The sequence below is a fragment of the Lithobates pipiens genome, unplaced genomic scaffold (assembly GCF_037356315.1).
Source record: "Lithobates pipiens isolate NorthernLeopardFrog02 unplaced genomic scaffold, aLitPip1_a1.2 Scaffold_19, whole genome shotgun sequence".
NCBI classification, from domain to species: Eukaryota; Metazoa; Chordata; class Amphibia; order Anura; family Ranidae; genus Lithobates; species Lithobates pipiens.
In genome coordinates, this window is record NW_027507764.1 from 392,490,373 (window position 1) to 392,505,775 (window position 15,403).

General features: G+C 41.2%; 1 protein-coding gene across 1 annotated transcript in view; it reads left to right on the plus strand.

Moving 5' to 3' along the window:
- The window catches only part of RTTN (rotatin), a 314,933-nt gene that overhangs the window by 27,850 nt on the left and 271,680 nt on the right, over positions 1–15,403 (plus strand). Inside the window, exon 6 of the mRNA XM_077492379.1 lies at positions 4,034–4,127. Within this exon, the coding sequence (XP_077348505.1) occupies positions 4,034–4,127 (94 nt within the window). The remainder of the gene's footprint in view (positions 1–4,033; positions 4,128–15,403) is intronic.

Below are 15,403 nucleotides of genomic sequence, written 5' to 3' on the forward strand. Positions count from 1 at the left end.
TCTGCAACATTTCTGGGACAGACCGGAGCAATTCACTATGCCGTCACTAATCCGAATCAAAGTAGGGATTGTAGAGTGGGTGTGGTGCTGCTTATGATAAAAAATAAAAAAAAATAAAAAAAATGTACTTATGTGCGCTACAATATGAGCTTCAGCGCGAGTGTGCAAAAAACAAAGAATGTAAACTAGTCCTGCCTGGTCTGGTTATTACACACATCTATGTGCTGCTGAAATTATATGAAAGGTATTGTAAATATGAAGTCAATACCAGCTGTAACTTCAATAAATATTCATGCAATAAAACAAATGTGCCAAATCTAATTTAAATGTTTAAAATAAAAGATAAATTCATAAAGTAGTGCAAAAAAACCCATTAAAGTGACAAGTGCTGTAATTCAGAAGTCCATTAATGATTCAGCAAAAAGTGACATGTGCAAAAAATGTATTAGTCCTTGATATGCTGCAACGGATCAACGGAAGTGATGCAATGACACTGTATGCTCTTCTCTGTGCGTTTCGTCACAACAATGTCATCGGGAGAGGTGATCAGAATCGTGGGGAACAAGGGGTGGGGCGGTTTTCACTTATTTTTATTTTTTTATGCAACACTTTAAGCCGGGGTACATTACGGGGATATACAAATACATGCTACATCCTCAGCTACAGGCACAAGCAATTTGCTCCATCTGGTTGCAATGGATTATAGAAACTTACAGAATTAGCAGTGCAATAAATGAATGTTAGGTTTTGTTCTACAATGAATGAATGAAATACTTGTATAGCGCACAATGCGAACTGAATCGCCTCTAGGCGACAATGGACCTAGCCATGGTAACATCACTAAAATGGAATGGTTTCACTATCACCTGAAATTGTCATCCAGCCCAGCTGATTAGAGATGGACTGAAAGTATACTGTAGGTCCATTTGTATGCAAGTTGTATGTCGCTGCAGACACCAGATTTTCAGGGGTGGAATTTATTAGTCTCTATTAAGTGACAGGCCTCCTTCTTTATTAAATCTCATAATCCCTGTCTGTGCCTCCATAAATCTAATACAACTGATGCTCTGTGTGTATGATGCTATTTATATTTCTTGTTGTTTTACATATTCCAAACTTTGGGAAAGCTAAAAGTCCTTCCTTGCAGTGGGGCTACATCTGTACTGCAAGGCTTAACTGTACATCTATGTCTAGAGGTACCAGGTACAGAAGTTCTCTTACATGATTTTCTGCTCAACAGGCTCCTTTGCAATGTTAGATTGGTTGCTGCAGCCTCTTTTTGTGGTCTACGATATTCTAACATCATCAAGACCAATGCGGTCCTACTAGGACTGCACTGGATGTGAGGATCTTGAGAGACTGTTCATGGGCAAATAGCAAAGTATTACACTGCCCAACATAGCCTCTCCCATTGTCAGTAGTGCCTCCACTTTTTTGCTAGTGTTTGTAGGTGATGGACTTGTCTCTGTTCATTTCGGGACTCTGAGATGAAACAGAAAACATCTTATTAGAAAAAGTATGTAGCCCCAAGCCTTTTCAATTAAGAAGTGCCTCGCATCTGCAAGTGGAGGGGTGTATGGCGGCCTTCAGGGCCTAAAGGCCCAAGACATCTCTGATGCCTTGGTTTAAAACCGTATCCAGAGGCTACAAGCTGGAGTTTCATGTCTTAACTTTTCCATACTTCATGCAGTTGAACTTGTCTACTTCATCCCCCCAAAAAAGCAGCAATGTTCGCTGTTCTGGAAGAGTTGCGCTTTCAGGGGCATTTCAAAGTTATTCTAGTTTTTTCACGATGCCTAAGCCCAATGGCAGTGTGTGGCCCAATCTGGGCCTGAAGCTCTTGCATGTTCAAAAGTTCGGTATGGAATCTGTACAGTCAGTAGTTTCCTCCATCCTCCATCTGAGGGGATTTGTGGCCTGTTTTTCATTAGGGATGCTTATCTCCACCACCCTATATTTCACCTTCATTACCGTGGTTTTAGGGACAGGATTAACTCCCCCTCCACTTGTCGTTCCTTCCCCCCCCCCCCACTCTTCCTTACTCTCTTCCACCACAGTTGCCAGCTTGTAAAACATCCAAATTGACCCCGTTTAATAGTTGTTTACGTTAAAAACCTTTGCACATATTTGCAAACATATGCATAAGCCACAGTGCCCACATCTGTGTATACTGTGGTCTTGACTCAAAATTTTCTAGTGTCCTCATAGTGGAAGCACATACTGTATAACAATAGATAAAGGCCAGGTGTGCTCCTTAGGCAGAGCCTTTGCGCAACGGGTGGCTTACATTGTTCCCCCAGTACACTCCCCACTAACTCCATGAGACCTCAGTCTGCTGTTGTCAGTCCTTAACCACTTACAGACCGGACCATTTTGCTGGTCAAAGACCAGACCACTTTTTGCGATTCGGCACTGCGTCGCTTTAACTGACAATTGCGCGGTCGTGCGACATGGCTCCCAAACAAAATTGACGTCCTTTTTTCCCCACAAATAGAGCTTTCTTTTGGTGGTATTTGATCACCCCTGCGGTTTTTATTTTTTGCGCTATAAACAAAAATAGAGCGACAATTTTGAAAAAAACGCATTATTTTTTACTTTTTGTTATAATAAATATCCCCCAAAAATATATAAAAAAACATTTTTTTTTCCCCTCAGTTTAGGCCGATACGTATTCTTCTACATATTTTTGGTAAAAAAAATCGCAATAAGCGATTATTGATTGGTTTGCGCAAAAGTTATAACGTTTACAAAATAGGGATAGTTTTATAGCATTTTTATTAATTTTATTATTTTTTTTTTTATTTTTTTTACTAGTAATGGCGGCGATCAGCGATTTTTTTTTTTTTTTTTTTTTTTTTTTTTTTTTTTTTTTTTTTTTTTTTTTTGTGACTGCGACATTGTGGGGGACCCATCGGACATTTTTGGGACCATTGTCATTTATACAGCAATCACTGCTATATAAATGCAGTGATTCCTGTGTAAATGACACTGGCAGTGAAGGGGTTAACCAGTGGGTGGCAGTGTAGGGGTTAAGTGTTCCTAGGGGTGTGTTATTAACTGTGGGGGGGTTGGGCTTTCATTTAGTGAACACTGATCTCTGCTCCAATCACATGGAGCAGAGATCAGCGTCACTAGTTGCTAGGCAGAATGGAGAAATGCTGTTTACACGGCATTTCCTCCATTCAGCCGTCCCGTGAGACGATCGCGGGGATGCCCGCGGCGATCAAGTCCGCAGGTCCCGCGACCGGACTCGCGGGGGTCCCGACCAGCGCATTGATGGCAGGGCGGCATTGAATATTGGACGTACCTGTACGCCAATATGCCTGCCCGTGCCATTCTGTCGACGTACATCGTCGTGCGCTGGTCGGGAACCGGTTAAGAAACCAATGTTTGAATGTATTCAGGATATTTCTCTCCCTCTCCTGTCACGTAGGGTTGACTTTGTCATGGCAATCACCTTTTATTTGGATGGTGTCAGAGCTTACGGCTTTGGAACCTTTTCTTGTATTGGGCAAGGTTGTTTCAAGACTAGGAAATTTCTTTCTTTCTGTCAAAGGTGGTCTTGGCGTTTTATCAGGACATAATGTTGCCTCAGTTTCTCAATCTATTGCCTTGTTCGTGTTGCTGAAGGCTTGTGTAGGCGACATTCTGCCTCAATCCACAAATGCTAGGTGGAGTTGACAAGTCCTCACGCAGGCATTTGACCTGAAAGGTAGTGTTCCTAGGCCTTCCTGTGAAGGCCTGCCCCACCAGAAAAGTTGGTGGTTCGTGGGCTTGTCAACATCAGACCTCTGTTTCCCAGGTCTGTAAGGTGTGTACATGGTACCCCTTTTCTATTTTAGGACTCCTAATGTCTATCAGACAAAGGCAGAGTAGAATCGTATTAAAAGAGGGTGCAGCTTTCCATTGTTTGTTGAATCAAGGCTGCAGTGGGTAACACAACACTGTTACTTTAACCCATTTAAAATGTATTTCATTGTTTACAAACTGCCATGCTATAATTTGTTTTATACCTTTTTATGTCTCCAAACAGTATATCAGTGTAAAGCCACATGCTTGAAGTTTTCCACATTTCCATGGCTGACCATAACTTCAACTGATAAGCATGTGCTCTCCTCAAATGAATGGTAAGTCTCAAATTTGTCCATTAGAATACTGTTTGAAACATCATCTCCACCTTTTATCCAGGCACTAGGGGGAAGGGGTGGAATTTGCAGCAGAGACAGAAATTAAAAATCTGACGGGTTTTAACCTTTTAAATAGTCTTGTAAAGAAATTTTATGTCTATCTGTGTTGCATTACCTTCACTTCCTGTCTGTTTAAGGCCTCATTTAGACAAGTGCTTTCACCGTAGTCTGTGAGTGAGTTCCTGGTTTATACAGTATGTGGTCTTGGCTGCCAGGTGTAGGCAGCCTATCTATGTCTATGGGGGCACAGTAGATGCTCGGATATAGTTGCTCATCTAAATTTGACAGCCATGTGAGTGTGGATGAGCACCCTTGAACCCAGTGTCTGTGTTGAGTCACTTGCACAGCTGTCAAAATGGGACGAGGAGCATTGTGCTTTATCCTCATAGACATGAATATGCTGGCTTCATACATCTGGAGGCTGAAAGGGGTTGTAAACCCTCAGGGTTTTTCACCTTAATGCATTCTATGCATTAAGGTGAAAAACCTCCTGTGATGCAGCAGAGCCCCTCTTTTACTTACCGGAACCCGGTGTCTCGCGTCCTGATTGGATAGATTGATAGCAGTGCAGCCATTGGCCCCCACTGCTGTCACTCAAATCCAAAGACATGGGGGGGGGGGGGAATTGGCCGAGTCCTGCTGTCCGTCAATGGACGTGGCAGTAGGACATGGGAGCGTGCCCGCAGGAGTGCCCAGAGGGAGAGCGGCTCTCCAACGGGGCACTCAAGAGGAGGAGCCAGGAGCACCGCTGAGGGACCCCAGAAGAGGAGGATCAGGGTCACTCTGTGCAAAACCAAATGACGTGTTTGTTAAAAAACAAAAACAAACCTTTTAAATATCCTTGAAGCCACATGAACATGAAACTCAATCACCTATTACAGGTGTCAGAGCCCATCTGAAAGAGGCCTAAACTTAGTCAGCAGAACAGGAAGTGAGGGTAATTATCTTAGAGACCTGAATAGGGTTGGAAACGTGACAGGGATTCTAACTCTTTCCATCTCTATTCAAACAAAAAGGAAAAAAAAAGGTTTTGACTAGACAAACACAAGCCTAACTCTAACCTCCCTCAATCCTAATTGTAATCTTAGCATTAAAGTGATATTCTGATTTATTTGTTTGAGTATGCAGCTTCTTTATCCTTAAATCTTTGCTATGCTGCAATTTAACCACTTAAAGTGGAGGGCCACCCTGAAAACAAAAAAAATATTAAAAATTACAAAAAAATATAAAAAAAAAAAATGAAAAAAATTATTTTTTTTTACTTACCAGAAATGCCTGTTGCTAGGCACTTTCTCCTAATCTTCCTCTTCCTCCTCCGCGGAGATCTTCTGTCTTCGTCGCGGCGTCTTCTGGGTAATGAGTCGCGCTGTGTTCTGGGAACTGTGTGTTCCAGAACACAGCGCGTCCCATTCAGAAAGCGCTGCGGGACTCGCGCATGCGCAGTAGCTGCGGGACTCGCGCATGCGCAGTAGGAAACGGGCAGTGAAGCCGTAAGACTCCACTGCCTGTTTCCCTTACAAGGAATGGCAGCACCGGGACCCGAGAGCCGAGGGACGGGTCGGCCTCGGGCGGCCGACATCGCGGGCACCCTGGACAGGTGAGTGTGTTGATTAAGTCAGCAGCTGCAGTGTTTGCAGCTGCTGACTTTTTTTTTTTTTTTTTTTTGTATAACCGGCCCTCCTCTTTAAGCCCTGGAATATTTGGCCCCTTAATGACCAGGCCATTTTTTGCGATATGGCACTGCGACGTTTAACTGACAATTGCGTGGTCGTGCGACCTTGTACAAAAACAAAATTTACGTTCTTTTTATTTTTTTTTCCCACAAAGGGAGCTTTCTTTTGTTGGTATTCGATCACCTCTGCTATTTATTACCGGTATATGTATTCCTCTACATATTTTTGGTTAAAAAAAAAATCACAAGTGTGTATTGATTGGCTAGCGCAAAAGTTATAGCGTCTACAAAATGGGGGATAGATTTATGGCATTTTAATTTTATATTATATTTTTTTACTAGTAATGGCGGTGATGTGTGAGATTTTATATATATATATATATATATATATATAAAAATTTTATTTATATAGTACCATTGACATTTTATACAGCGATCAGAGCTAAAGATAGCCACTGATTACTGTATAAATGTCCTTGGCAGGGAAGGGGTTAACACTTGGGGGTGATCAAGGGGTTAAATATGTATCCTAGGGAGTGTTTATAACTGGGGGAGGAGACTGATTGTTGTTCCTTAAGTGGTCTTAATGCGGCCGACGTACAGCTACGATGGCTCGTGCCGGGGGGCCAAGCTGCCTTAGTATAACTGCCGTGGCTGGTCGGAAAGCACGTTAATGCACTATACTATTCATGTATTATTCTAGCACTTTAATACTGTTTACGTAATTAATGTGGATGCACTTTATATAGTTGTTGTTTTTTTTTTTATGATGTCACAAAATAAAATCGCATAGGATCACAATTTATTTACAGGTTGTTGATGTTTATGCATTTAATGTGGATGCACTTTATATGGATTTGTGTATAGTTTTTTTTCACGTCACGAGATTTAATCGTATAGGAGTGGAGTACATTTACAGAGCATTTTATATGCTCAAGACCATACGAACACCAGTGCATGCAGTGGTCGCACAACCGTAATTGGATAGCGCAGCACTTCAATAGCTTCACTAGGCCTGCACGAACATACAGGATGTGATCACTGCTAGCGGCTGTCCAGAATATTTGGATAATTATATGGTAGCTCGCAAGAAATTTGTTATCAGTGATGCTATGTCATTGCACTTTTTAAAATATCGTTTTTATTGAGCTTAGTTGTATTCCAAGGAAAACTTGAAGCCTGATTGGCTTTTGGGCAACTATTCAGTTTTTTTTTTTTTTTTTCTTTTCCTCTCCAGGAAAACGTTCAGTAACAGCCTCTGATATTCCCCTTATTGGGCCTTAGAAAAAAGGGGTATACTCTAAAAACTTGTCCTGTGTACAACATGCAATTGGGTTGTTGCAAGTGCAATAAAACTTGAGGGTGGCTTCACACTGCCCAGCTGCAATTTGGCTGCAATGTGGGTCCAGTGCAGTGTACCCGCCGTTTTGGTATGGGTTAGCTGCTCGTAAGACTATTATGTCCTGGGATTTTGGTGTGCTTTCAGAAAATGCACCAAAACGAAAACTGAAGCTAACCTGCACAAATACTGTGGAACACTGTGCTGTGGCCAAAGCGCAGCCGCTCAGTATGAAGCCACCCTTAATCGGCATAAGCATATAAAATTGGAATATGTTAAATTATTTATTAATATAATTGCTCTTATCATCTAGCATGCAGATCCAGTTTATACCTTCTATCAACAAGTTCTTCTATTGCCAAAGTAAACAAGGTTTAGTCATTTTTAAACCTAGTAGAATGGCAACATATCCTGGAATGTATGCATCTAGACCGCACATTTCACCTACATTGCAAACTGCTTTGAGAGACCAAAACTCTGGGGAGATATTTTATTTAAATACCCACTTTCCTTGTGAAATTAAAGCCCTGGAGTGCTCCTGTGCTCCACAACTGGTTCATTACAATGATGTGTGGTCGTACTAACCCGTTAGAAGTGCAAGGGAAGGAGTGGGCCAGATCTCCCAACTTCAGGAACTATAGTTGGTATTTGTAATGCTGGGCCGGGGTCCCCAAACTTCCTAAACCAAGAGCCAGGTTACCGTCCTTAAGATTTTAGGGGGGCCTGATGGTGGCTATTGGGAGTAGAAATTGATATCAGTCGGGGTAAATGGTGCGCCTTTGGCATTAGGGGAGGAATATGGCCTAGTGGTTGGTGTCAGTGGGAGGAATGGTGCCCCATCATTGGTGTCAGTAGGAGGAATAATGCCCCATCGTTGGTGTCAGTGGCAAGACTAGTGCCCCATCGTTGGTGTCAGTGGCAAGACGAGTGCCCCATCGTTGGTGTCAGTGGCAAGACGAGTGCCCCATCATTGGTGTCAGTGGCAAGACGAGTGCCCCATCATTGGTGTCAGTGGCAAGACGAGTGCCCCATCGTTGGTGTCAGTGGCAAGACGAGTGCCCCATCGTTGGTGTCAGTGGCAAGACGAGTGCCCCATCGTTGGTGTCAATGGGGGGGGGGAATAGTGTCCTGTTGTCAGTAACAGGAATTATGCCCCATTGTTGTTGTCAGTGGGAGGAATAATGCCCAAAGGGCCACAATTTGAAGACCACAGTGCTAGAAAATCATATTTTAAACTAATCCAGATCTAAATATTTTTGGGCAACTATGTGCAGGTGCTTCTGCGTGTCAGCTATCCATGTATGCTGCTCATTTTATTTAAAGTATGGACATGGTTTTCTTTAAAGGGTTAGTTCATCTTTAAAAAAATAAAAATAAATTGAACCCACCCCACAGGTGCCAGCTTCACCCCATGGGTGATGGTTTAATTGTCCAAGCAGCCCGATTCTGCAGTTCTGATTCCTCTTCTTTCCCTCGGGATGTCAGGGAACGGTGCTAAGTGGACAGTACAGTCATAACAGCCCTGACCAAACAGAACTGCTGTAATTTGTCCCACCAACCATAGGGAAGATTAGTTCACCTTCCTTTTTTTTTTTTTTTCCCCTGAAACCATGAACTAACCCTTTTAATCTTAAAGTGAAAGTAAAGCTGATTTGAAACAAATGACTGACAGGCAGGGTATTAATAACAGCAGAGACCCTATTGGTCACTTCTGCCATAAATGCATCCTTCTGCCTGTCTGCTGTCATATTCACTAAGCCATGCATGCGCAGCTCAGCGCGCATTAACAGCCCTGATCCGTGCCACGGGCATTTGACTCATGTCTACATGCACGGGAGTGACAACATTGTGGCCTGGCCCATCAAATGACTGAATGCACGGGGCCTGGAATGAAGACCGAGAGAAGATGGAACGGCTGGGGGCCCGGCGGATCGATCCCACCGCAGCACTGGAGCACACCATATGACCGGTACGTTTGCAATAGACCTCCCCAGAAACTATGGACATCCAAGACCCCCAACCACCGCCACCCCCCACGGAATTAGATCCTCTCCAGCAACAATTGACCTCCTCAGCAACAATAACTCCTTCTCTCCTGCAAAAACAGATCCCCCTGCAGCCAGTATCAATGGACTTTGCATCACAACCAAACACTCATTGCCACTACATACATTCAGTGCTTGCTGGAGGTGCCGGAACTGTATCCCCCGCGTTCCCGCTGAAAAAAAGCCTTGGTTACATTTTAATGAAGATACAACATTTAGCAACATATTGCTACACTTGGAGGCGCCTCTCTTCTTTTATACTCTATAGCTTCTGCTGGATTTTGCTTCTAATCCCCTTGTGGAGGCTTCCATTTGTGGATGGACATTTTATGGTTACACAAGATCACATTGCTATAATCTTTTTATATGGACTATAAACTGAAGGACTTATGAATAAATGGTTGTGGAATGAATCATCTGAGTTTCCATTATTTTTTATGGGGAAATTTTTGCTTTTGATATACAACTGCTTTTGATTAGACGCATGTTTGTGGAACTAATTATTATGCTCGCAGTCCAAGGCCTTACTGTATTTTCATACTTTCTCACTGCGGACCCTGCAGTTTACACATGCTAGGAACCAACGAGAAGCTTTTCTGTACAGCATGCTACCTCTATCTATAGTAATCTAATGAACACAAGTGTGATCACTTCCGGGGGGGGGGGGGCGCAACAAATACTTCCAGAGCCTATACAAGAGTAAGTGAACTAGATACATGCAATTAATATGTATTTTCACTGCGTTGTCTTACTAAATTCAATTTGTCAGAAGGGTGAAGATGGACTATACAGTATTAATAACACAGTCCTATAGGGAGGAAATCTACAATTATAAATAAATCACACAATATGGGATTTTAAGCGAGATGTCAAATTTAATAGAATTTTGCATCAGTGTGAATTAAGCTCGCAACATTTTTCTCTTGTGTTGACACGTGTAATTAAATTCGGATACCCAGTTGTGTGTTTTTTTTATTTTTTTATTTTTTTTTATTTTGTTTTAGCTCTGGAAATTAGTTTTCCACTCTGCAAGGAACCTTTTTTTTTTATTTTTTTTTTGAAGAGGTGCACAGACTTATAATATTACTTTTACTACCTCTGTTTATTATTACCTAGATAAGGTCCTGGGCTATAGCATATTTATTGCTGTCGCAGATAAACTGCAGACACGAGGCCAGCTCGAGCTTTCACAAATGGATGTGCTACAACATACATATATTTGTCAAGTCCCCAGAGCATCACAAATGGCCGAAAGATATGTCGTTATCAGGCAAGTGATGCAAGGAATAAATAGTAGGAATACAGAAGCTTTGTTAGAGTCCGCTGAGGATTTAGTACTGCTCATAAGCTTTATTCCCTGTTGCAGTTTTTGTTTAGCCTTGCTATGTGGTGACATTTGAGTCTGCATCATGTAAAAAAAAAAAAAAAAAAGCTAAGTCAATTGAGGTTTGAAGTGCAGTCTAATTTCTGTTCTCTTCAAGCTACTGATGGCAAACAATCTTGTGGGATGATTGAAGCCTTTGCAGCTTTTATATGGTCTCGGCTGCGGAATTGTAAAAGTCAGCTCTTAGTGTTGACCGCTAAAAAGGCGCAGGTGTTTTTTTTTTTTTTTTATTTGAATGGACGTGTTTACGGCCATTTTTCACGATGCCGACTCCTACAGGCTGGAATCCCTTGTATGTTTGGGATTTTAATAGGCGCTTCATTATCATAACTATTTTTAATTGTAGGAAAATATTTGCCGCACGCGAAAAAAAAAATACCATATGCCCGTCTGCTGCAGTATTTTAGCTAGCACAAGCACAACTGTAAGTGCTTTTTAATTGCTCAGCCACTTTATTATTCATTTGCATTGCTGAATATATTTTTTATCTTTTCAAAGACAAATATTCATGAATTGTTTTGTGTGGAAGTATAAAGCCTCAAATAAAAAAAAAAGTCAATGCATTTCATCAGTAAACCTGGAGTATCTGCTGTTGATCTCTAGAATGCCAAAAATGCAACTTTTTTTTATTTTTATTTTTTCCTTTTTCTATAAAATTATTATGCTTCTCTGTCTGTGTCTACTGAATAAATACATAGTAAGTTGATTTTTATTTTTTTTATTTTTTTCATACTTGACAGAGGTTCTCCTTCCTTTCTTGGTGTCAAATGTAAAAAAGCAAAGCCCAATTATATGTGTTATATTTATATTTTCTGCTACACTAAGCACTTTTTGTGAAATACAAAAGGCTTTCTCACTGTAAAAATAAACCGGTATTGAGTGCCATGGCATATGCTGAAGAAGCAAAGGGCACAGTGCGTGCAAGGTTTGTAAGAAAGCTGGCAAAAAAGTAGACACCTCAAGGCAAAATGGTTGTGTGACATAGTATGTACAAAATCGTAATCCATTTTCCATCTATTCTATGCTTACAAATGATAGGACCATAGCTGATGGATATATTTTACACCCAGCTGTTCTGCTGCACCAGAGTTGGTATGCCTTTGAATGAATAACGGAAGTAAATGCAGTATATTTTTACAAATTTTAAGGAGCGTTCATGCAAAATGATTTTATAATGCGAAGAGGATATGGGGCAGGATGCGTCTAATATTTGGGTTTGTAGTATTTCTATCAGGAATATACTGAACCCTATTTTGTCTCATCTCACCAGACTGTACATTTAAATGATTACTTGTCAGTGACTGAGACTCTGTTTTAAATTGTCAGAGGGATGGACATGGTTTTTGTAGAGTGCTGTTTATAAACCCACACAGACTGGTGTGCCCATGACTGGTTGTGATCTGAGACAATGTACAGAGCTGTTTGGGGTGGCTCTGTACCTTGTGATTAGGGATACGCGCAGGCATATTTGGGTTCTAAATGGCTATTATGGAAACATTTTTGCTTTTAGGATGGATGGAATCTCACACATGAGTATGGTGGGGTACCACATCCCTTAATGCATATATAGAGAAACAATCCTTAAAACAACAGTAAACTTCTTTCAAAGTTGTACCTACAGGTAAGCGTTATAGGCTAATCTGTAGGCACAGTGAATATCTCATAAACCTACTGTGTTTAGGAGATATTGACACTGGAGGCTGCCGGTGACTTCAGCGTGCGCTCTGGGACAGGGAAAGTCAGAGTATACACACCCCATGTTTACCCGCAGCAGTGGGACAGGGAATGCCTCGGCCACTTTATGATTTACAGTCTTCAGTAACAGCCTCCTGTGGGATAGCTCAGGTGGGTTCAGACTAGGGTCCAAATACACCTGAACTCACCCGACTTGTCATCACTGGGCTGACTAATCACATTTATAGCAAGTGTAAAAACTCTGGTGAGGAATAAGGTACAAATTATTCCTCTACCTTTTAGGCTTAACAGGCTATTAACCCTTGCATTGTTGGTGTCCCCCCTATAAGGGATTTATTTTTTTTATGGCTGGAATGGGACTTTAAGGCGAGGGAAAAAAAAGAACAGTAATGCAAGGGCATCAGGAAACACTAGTAAAATTAAGCCATCTTTCTCAATATTCCCTTTCTGTCTCTGGCATCAGTGCTTACCATGTTAGATAATATTTCTTATTTTGTAGTCGTCTAACAGCTGAATCTTTTCTAATTATAGTCATAGTAATCCCACAGCACCCAAACAGTTTGCAATTCCAGGCTTTATTGTAGGATTCTACTATTATCTTGCAGAGACTTCCAGAAACGAAAAACCTACTAGAATGATTTGTGTCTCGGGTACTGAAAAGGTTGGGTCAGAAGACACTGCATGTAGATTCATTTGGGCTGGTTTTATTTTTTTTTATTTTTTTTTCCACTTTGTAATTTTTCTGTTTTCAAATTTATTTATTTTTATTTTTTTTTAATTGAAGTATTTTCACAAAAGAGAATAAAAAAGAATGCAGCTCTTCCACAATGTAAAAAACATACATATGGGTAGTAGTCCAAATAATTTTAAAATAAAAGACCATAGAATAGGCTTTCTTCCAAAAGAAACTTCACAATCAGTATAGAATTCACTGTTTCTGTGGGGTTACCCAAAGTCTTGTTCAAGACACTATGTGGTGCAATAACACGGCACATCTCAGGCCTACTCCACACTAAGGGACAGAGCAACTTCATATTGCACTTCCAAACTTGAGGTCAGCTCATTGGTAGAAGGGGACCTATACCCCCAGTGGAGGGAAGCCGCACCCCTCGTCACATAGAAACAAGCCTTTACTCTGAGTTAGCAGTAGCTTCTCTAAATGTAAAAGGAATAGGTGAGAAGACCTAAGATACAAATGCAAGGACTGAGAAGGGACAAGGAAAAGAGGTGGGGGGGGGGGTGGTGGTTAAGAGGGAAAGCAGGTTAAGTCCACGCACTCTGAATCCCACCATCCTGAAATGATTTTAATCGGGTATAGATCTCTGCTATCCAGTCAGTTACTTCACCTGTAAGCCCCACACTTTCTCAAACATCCTCATTTTGTCATTCAAGATCGCTGACATAACATTGTTAATCATAATTCTGGAAAGTATGGGCTTGAGCTGTTCGATTGGCAAGACAGCCGACTTCCAAGATTTTGCAATAATTTTTACTGATCTAAATATATAAAGGCTGAGAGGTCTCAAAGCTGACTCCACTTTGAAGCCCAGCAGAGCTTGTCTTGGAAATAATTTGTGACTTTACTTTTTTTTTTTTTTCATTTTTAAAAGATTTATTGAAAAGTAGTACATTACATCTTAAGGCCGCCATTACACATTGAGACAGAGCCTAGACTAAACAGGGCTAGTCAACTGAATAAACAAATTTCATTCAACATTTATTCCCCAAACTACGGAATCTTCCTGAGTTTCAGGTGAACAGGGGTATAACATATAAGTGCACTTAAGTCAATTGTCGGTCCTGACACCCCATATGGTTTCACACTGTGTCAGGGGCCGACTGGATCAAAAGATAGAATAAGTGCTCCTTGGAGGCCAGTACTGGTCTTGCAGCTTGGAAATACTAGCAGTTTCCAGAGATGCGTGAGAGTCCAAAGGTGAGTAATGAGCATACTTCCGCTAGAGTCTCGTCTGAACAGTTTCCTTCAGAGATCTCACAAATGCTTGTGAGCTCCTGCGATTGTGTTAATGGTGAAGGCGCATACTCTAACTCAAGATTGTTAGAGCAAACACTCTTGCTATCTTAAACTTTATGATAATAACAGAAAAGTGTGTGGGGGAGAAGAAAGTAGTGGAGAGAGGGTGCGGGAAGGGGGTGCCAGTATAACAAAAAACTTGAGAGCTTGTTCATGTCACATTGACTCCAGGGATGAGGGAGATTCCCAGGGTTCTCATGTTGCTTCAAATATTTTTGCGGTATCCATTATTGTACTGACCATTTTTTCTTGGGACATGATCCACAAAATCTTTCTCTTGGCGGCCAGTAAAGAGACTGTGGGCTGCTTTCAGGCCTTAGCCATTGTGATTTTTGCTCCCAGAAGCATAAGCAATATCAATTTTTGAGCATTTTTAGGAATCTTGGGAATTTGGGCATTCAGCAGCCCTATTTGGGGGGATTTTGAAACGGAGGCCTGAAACTCTCTGGATAAGATTAAACATTTTGTTCCAGAAACCTCTGATTCTCGGTCATTCCCCCCCCGTTTTATAGTATTGAGTGGAGGAACCGTCGGGGCTAGGGGCCGAGTCACCTTTTCGTTTTTTCATCACCTCTAGGGTTTCTTCCGTTGAGATTGGAGCTTCCATGATTATATATATATATATATATATATATATATATATATATATTTATATATATATATATATATATATGACCTTTATGTAGGGTGGGTATAATTTGGGTCCTTCCAATAGAGGCCCTAAGGTTTAAACCTTATGTGAGAAAATTTTGCCTGGCCCTTATTGGGAGTATATTAAGAGCTGAATGAAAACAAGTGGTCATCTAACACCCCCTTTACTAAGATAAACCTACCCTTGGGGTCCTTGTGTACCTGTAGGATCTTAAATGTACATGTTTTCGCAAATAGAATCGCTACACCCTTCGTTTTGTCCTCACTATTTGCTAAGAAGAATTGTAGGTATTGAGCATGGAGAAAGGAGTGGGAGTACCGTATTGGGAAATATGTCTCCTGAAGCAGAACAACTACCATTTTTTTTTTTTTTTTTTTTTTTTTTTTTTTGGGAG